This window comes from Mirounga leonina, unplaced genomic scaffold (genome assembly GCF_011800145.1).
Source record: "Mirounga leonina isolate KUSES-001 unplaced genomic scaffold, KU_Mleo_1.0 Mir_173, whole genome shotgun sequence".
NCBI classification, from domain to species: Eukaryota; Metazoa; Chordata; class Mammalia; order Carnivora; family Phocidae; genus Mirounga; species Mirounga leonina.
The window spans coordinates 15,586,650-15,593,685 of record NW_023270447.1 but is presented as its reverse complement, the minus strand read 5'-3'; the positions used below and the strand labels follow the sequence as shown (position 1 = coordinate 15,593,685).

At 40.9% G+C, this 7,036-nt stretch overlaps 1 protein-coding gene across 1 annotated transcript; it reads left to right on the top strand.

Annotated features, from left to right (window-relative positions):
- Nucleotides 1-3,910: 3,910 nt before the first annotated feature.
- On the top strand, nt 3,911-4,522 carry LOC118020403 (ADP-ribosylation factor-like protein 6-interacting protein 1). The gene has a single exon (XM_035020285.1). The coding sequence runs from the start codon at nt 3,914-3,916 to the stop codon at nt 4,520-4,522; it is 609 nt and encodes a 202-aa protein (XP_034876176.1). The 5' UTR covers nt 3,911-3,913.
- The last annotated feature ends 2,514 nt before the right edge of the window (nt 4,523-7,036 follow it).

The following is a 7,036-nucleotide window of genomic DNA, read 5'->3' as shown; positions in this document are numbered from 1 at the left end:
CATTTTTTAAAGGATTTTGGAGTTCACATTTCTGTTCATTCTCTTTTTCATTTTCTTGTTAAATTTAGCTATTTAGGAAATTGCTTATTAAAACCAAGAGAAAAAAATAAATAAATATCATAAACCCAAAAGAGCAAGATATTTTCTCCCTTAAAACCAAATCTGACTTTTCTTTCCTGGAAAGCTCGCAGCAGGGAGAGAGGTGGTTATCTGTCCTGGGAGCGCTGGTACTATCTGGGGCTCAATCCCTGTAAATACTATTTAGTTTGTACTTTTCCCACCTTTCAACTCCCTGGCACATTCTTGGGCTTTTGAGTGTTCCAGGGAACTTCTGCAAATTGACACTGACACAGTATTGAAAGCCTACCCAGGCAAACACCTTTGTACTATGGTGGGATTCTAGATGGACTTGGCTCTGACCCACAGCAAAGTTAGAGCCTGCAACACAGTCTCTCTCTGTAGGTGCCTGTCTTCCCCCAAGAGTGTTAAATGAGTATGCCAACTTACTCTGTTCAATGACCTTAGTGCCTGAAGAGAAAAACTTCCTCAGACCATCCACTCTATGGGACTGTAGGAAGAACCTGCTGACCAAAGTGAATAGACTCAAAAATGTAAAGCCATTTTCAAATGAATGAGGTCAAAACAAACTATAATTTGAGTTCTTTTGCAAGACGTTAAGCCCCAAAGTAGTAACAATATCTTGAAAGTTAAAATATACAGAAGTTAGGACCCCTTCCAAATGGATGTACAGAGAAAAAGCTATAAAACCCTTGTTCTTTGGCATCTTTACCTTCAGTTTAAGGCAAATGAGATCCAGTCATCCTCTTGATTCACAGATTCCATCTTTGCAAATGTGCCTACTGGCTAAAATGTATCTGTTATCCCCAAATCAATACTCCCGGTCCTTCTGTGGTCATGAGAGACAGCAAAAAGTTGAAGCACTGAATGCACTCCCTTCTAGCTGCGGTCCGAGCAAGGCAGCCGAGTTTGAACAAGGGGACGCTCTACTTTCCATTCTTTCTACAAACATCCTTTTCACAGTCTATTTAGTGTCACATTTTTCAAGGGTTTTTTTTTTTAAGGTTTTATTTATTAGAGAGAGAGAGAGTGCATGTGCACAAGCAGGGGTAGCAGGAGAGGGAGAAGCAGGCTCCCCACTGTGCAGAGAGCCCGATGCAGGACTCGATCCCAGGACCCTGGGGTCAGGACCCAAGCTGAAAGTAGACGCTTAACCTACCGAACCACCAGGTGCCCCATGTTTTTCACGTTTTGGTGTCTTTTGTTGGTGATTTCATGGTTTAGAGTTACTCCCAAGCATGTGTTGACGTGCTGGCGGGAAGGGGCCCGATGGAGAGAGGACACGTGTTAGACAAGCTCCGGGCAGGCCTGAGTTACAGTGCTGTTGGTCGTGAGTTCAGTGTTAATGAATCAACAGCATCTAATAAGGTGCCTTAAACAGAAACATACATAAAACAAAGTTATGTATTAATGGGCAGAGGAAACTGCTGTGACCAGAAGTTCGCGGGAATCTATGTTTCCACTAGGGATGATGGTTCAGTGTTTACTGATTCAGTGTTCACAGAAACTTTATGGAACATAACTAACACAAATAATGAGAATTGACTGTTTCATCAAGCTTATAACTGCCCTTTTAAGGGATTTGAACTCTTAGGGTCTCTCTTTGTTGCCAATTTCTGTTTACTCTCACTTATTGAGTATCGACTGTGTGGGGAACACTATGATAGTTCCTTAGAGGGTTGAAAAGTGACTACAGCTAATAACCTTGCCCTCCAGAAGCTTCTGGTCCAGCAGAGGAGAGAAGAATTTGGATTGACAGAGCCTAACAGCCTGAAGGAGGAATACTAATACCTGTTCAGGTGTTTACCATCACAGAATCATAAACTACAAGACTTTGAAAACAATGGCCCACTGCCTCCTTCAACACCTTTCTCACCTGGCTTCCAGGGCACCAAACCATCTCCCTGCCTCTCCTTATCCCCACATTCCCCTTACTGCTAAATGTCAGGGTGCCCCAGAACTCAATGCTTAGATCACATTCTTTTCTATCTACACTCACTTCCTTGGTCATATTATCTGCCTTTCTGATCTTAAATATTGACTAGACACAGATGGTACTTTCTGACCTCTAAATTCACATATCCACCTGCCTGCTTGTCTTCTCCATTTGAAAGTCCAAGGGGCATGTCAAAATTATCTCAAACTCCTGATACCAGATTCTGATCTCACCCCACTCTAACCTTCTCCTTCTCTAGTTTTCTTCGTGTCAGTAAATAGCCATTCCATCTGCGGCAGATTTTATTTTTCAAAAATCCCACAACAATATATTCACTCTCATATGCTCTTGCCATTCCCCCATGAAGAGATGGAGTCTACTTCCCTCTCTTCCACTTTTGGCAGAACTTTGTAACTGCCTGGATGCATACCAAGTATGAGAAGTGCCACAAGACTCCCACGGTGATGTCAAAAGTTTGATACACAAAATACCAACAACATTTTTCACAGAACTAGACACATAATCCTAAGATTTGTATGGAATACAAAAGATCCCAAATAGCCAAATCAATCTTGAAAAATAAGAACAAACCTGGAGGTATTACAATCCCAGATTTCAATATATACTACAAAGCCATAGTAATCAAAACAATATGGTAATGGCGCAAAAATAGACACATAGATCAATAGAACAGAATAGAGAACCCAGAGATAAACCTACGATTATATGATCAACTAATCTTTGGCAAAGGAGGCAAGAATATGCACAGGAAGAAGATGGTCTCTTCAACAAATGGGGCTGGGAAAACTAGACAGCTACATGCAGAAGAATGAAACTGGACCACTTTCTTACACCATACACAAAAAACAAACTCAAAATGGATTAAAGGCCTAAATGTGAGGCCTGAAACCATAAAAATTCTAGATGAGAGCACAAGCAATAATTTCTCTGTTGCCATAACAACATTTTTCTAGATATGTCTCAAGAAGCAACGGAAACAAAAGCAAAAATAAACTATTGGGATTACATCAAAATAAAAGCTTCTGCATAACAAAGGAAACAATCAACAAAACTAAAAGCCCACTGAATGGAAGATGCTTGCAAATCACATATCTTAATCATTTAGGAGTTAGTATCCAAACTATATAAAGAACTTATACAACTCAACACCAAAAAAACAAATAACCCAACTAAAAAATGGGCAGAAGACATGAACAGGCATTTCTCCAAAGAAGACATCCAGATGGCGAACAGACACATGAAAAGATGCTCAACATCACACATCATCAGGGAAATTCAAATCAAAGCCACAGTGAGAGATCACCTCACACCTGTCAGAATGGCTAAAATAAAAAAACCCAAGAAACAACAAGTGTTGGCAAGGATGTGGAGAAAAAGGAACCCTTGTGCACTGTTGGTGGGAATGCAAACTGGTGCAGCCACTGTGGAAGACAGTATGGAGGTTCCTCAAAAAATTAAAATTAGAACTACCCTATGATTTAGTAATTCTATTACTGGGTATTTACCCAAAGAATACAAGAACACTAATTCAAAAAGATGCATGTACCCCTATGTTTATTGCAGCATTATTTATATTATCCAAATTATGGAAGCAGCCCAAATATCTACAGATGAATGGATAAAGAAGGGGGGTACATATATACAATGGAATATTATTCAACCATAAAAAGAATGAAATCTTGCCATTTGCAACAACATGGGTGGACCTAGAGAGTATAATGCTAAGTGAAATAAGTCAGTCAAGGACAAATACCATATGATTTTACTCATATGTGGAATTTAAGAAACAAAACAAGGCACGAGGGTCGCTGTGTGGGTCTCAGTGGAAAGCTTGTTTGGGGGGCGGCTTGCGTCAGCTAAGGCAGCACCTCCGGGACGATGGCAGAGGGAGAAAATCGCAGCACCAACCTGCTGGCTGCAGAGACTGCAAGTCTGGAAGAACAGCCTCAGGGATGGGGAGAAGTGATGCTGATGGCTGATAAAGTCCTCAGATGGGAAAGAGCCTGGTTTCCACCTGCCGTCATGGGTGTGGTTTCTTGGGTGTTTCTGACTATCTACTATCTGGATCCATCTGTTCTGTCCCGTGTTTCCTGTTTTGTTAGGTTTTTGTGCTTGGCTGACTACCTTGTTCCCATTCTAGCTCCTAGAATTTTTGGCTCCAGTAAATGGACCACTGAGCAACAGCAAAAATTCCATGAAATTTGTAGCAATCTGGTAAAAACTCAACACAGAGCTGTGGGCTGGTGGAAACGCCTCTTTATTCTAAGGGAGGAAAAGCCTAAAATGTACTTCATGATCATGATCGTTTCTCTTGCTGCGGTTGCTTGGGTGGGACAGCAAGTCCAAAACTGGCTGCTCACCTACCTGATAGTGATTTTCTTACTGTTGTTTCCGGGATTAAACCAGCATGGAATCACTTTGAAGTACATTGGAATGGCCAAAAGGGAGATAAATAAGCTTCTCAAACAAAAAGAAAAAAAAAAATGAATAATGCATCTGCTTTATTCGGTGTAATGAATGGCATATACATTGTCCTTGGGAACAGTTTTATTACGCTGTCTGGATACTAAAATGTTACAGAAGTAGCTCTTTGTTCTCCCTCTTTCTGCCCTTAGTTGGTAGAAATTCAGACTTGCCAAGTAAGGCTTTATGCATAGGGTCTTCATGTGACATGTAGCTAGATGCATTCTCATCAGTTGGCTTCATATGGACAACTCATTCGTGAGTATGACTTGTTTTGATTTTTCTCACCCAGGTTAATTGAATTCTTACTTTTAGGCAACTTCCTTTAAAATAATATAGTGGTGAGCTTCACCTTTTAGTACAGTTAACTGTGACTTTGGATAATTGTTCCAGTTGATCTTTGCTTGAGCTAGATCCAAGCTAGAGGTCTGTGGCTACAGGAAGCTGGTTCTACTGTCTGCTTCCACAATCTGCTTGAACTGCCTGGCTTCATGAATACAGAGACCAAGTTGACAAAGATGAAGAGACCAATTAAGATTCATTCCTCATGCTGTTTCTATACTGTGGGAGAAGAATCCTCTGGAATAAAATGAAACCAATTCCATGCCCTAGTATGTGTTGGTTTCTGCCTTGTGCAAAACTTAGTGATTTGTAAGAAACATTGATCTTCCCTCCCAAAAGGGGAATATGACAAGCTTCGAGCTCGTCTCTCCTTGCTCTTAGACTTCAAGTTAGTTCCTTAGAGGTTTTTAAACAGCAGGCTTCCAGAAGTTTGTGTTTAGGATTTTTAGCATATTTTTAATTTCAGGTTTTCAGCTGACTACTACTATAGGTTAAGACTCAGGTCTATGACCTTCACTCCAACACCAGCCAATAAAAGGACAGAAGTCTTCCTATACTTAGTCTAAGATTCGTTTCAGTAGAAAATAATCTTAGCCTACTAAATTTTCGAGATCAGACTAAGCCTTGAAAGGTAAGCCTCAAGATTCTCATTTGAGGGTAACTGCTGGCTGCTTTGGTCCCCAGAGATTTGGCACAGTGGTGTTTATGCTGGCATCTGACTTTTTCCCTAGATCTCTCTCTCTCTCTCTGAAGAGTGCAAGGGCTGCTGGGGAGAGCAGACTTTTGGCGATGACAGATGGCCTCTGGTCTACAGAGATTTTGTAACTGCTTGGAAAGTGCCTTAGCATCATTCTCCCTCTCGGTAGCTAGAAATTTAGAATAGCTGGAATCTGTAAGAATGAACCTCTGAGGGCCGAAAATGTGACATTTGGGAACAGTTCTTAAACTCTGATTAATTAGCTGTAATATAGTTTTGTGAATTTATTGCACTGATGCTGGATCTTGTGGTATATCTGTCCCTAAATAAGTATTGTCTTCTCACCTTCAATATTACTGTGAACAGTGGCACCCATTGTAGCAAATGTTTGATTTGGTTTTTTTAATGTTTCATATGAAAACTACAAACTACCTTGATTTTTACATGTGTTTCCTCATTGTAGATAAGCCTATCTTGCTATCTGGATTTTTTTGTGTATATGTGTTCTACCAATTAACTACTTTTGCAGTTTTAATCTTGTATTATTTCTTCTTTGTTTTGTGTAAAAGGGGAAAAATAGAAAGAGCTGGAATCCCTCCCCCTCAAAAAAAGAAACAAAACAAAAAAAGACAAAAATCTTTACTATAGTGGACAAGCTGGGGGTTATCATAGGGGAGGTGGGTGGGGGGATGGATGAAAATAGGTGAGTACACTTATCATGATGAGCACTGAGTAATGTACAGAAGTGCTGAACCACTATATTGTACAACTGAAGCTAATATAACACTGTGTGTTAATTATACCGGAATTAAAATAAAAAAAAAATACTTTTGAGGAAGAAGGAGTTTTGGTACAGGTTCTCCTTGGCTCTCTCTCTTTCTGAGGCCACTCACCGTTGGAACCTTGGAACCAGCCACCATGGTGTGAAGAAGCCAAGCAGCCATGTGGAAAGGCCACATCTAGGTGACCCAACCTTAGCCAACAATCAGCATCAACCACCACATATATGAGTGCGCAAACCTTCAGATGAAGCTAGCTCCCAACACTGGAGCTGCCTTGCTAACATTGAGTGAGCAGAGAGGCAAGCTCTATGGCAGCTTTATGAGCAAAACAACTTGCTGTTGTTTGCACCACTAATTGTATGTATGTGGTGTAATGACTGGTTTTGCAGCAATAGAAACCTGAAACACTATTGGTAGCATTGCTCAGGCCTGAACCTTGGGGTCATCCTTGCCACCTCTCTTTCTCCCATCCCCCACTCCCAATCTGTCAGGAAATGCTCACAAAACATACCCAGGATCTGAGCTCTTCCTGCACCTTCATTGCTGCCAATCTTTCGCCAACTGTTCCTCATAGGAGTTATTCCGGTAGCTTCCCACCTGGCCTCCCTGCTTCCACCCTTGCCCCTCTTCCATCTAATTCTCAACATAGCAGCCAAAGTGATCCTATTAAATATAAGTTAGATCACATGAATTCTAATCCAAAGCTCAGATGACTTC

Coding starts and splice junctions, on each gene's coding strand:
- LOC118020403 (XM_035020285.1), top strand. CDS start 3,914: ATGGCAGAGGGAGAAAATCGCAGCACCAACCTGCTGGCTGCAGAGACT.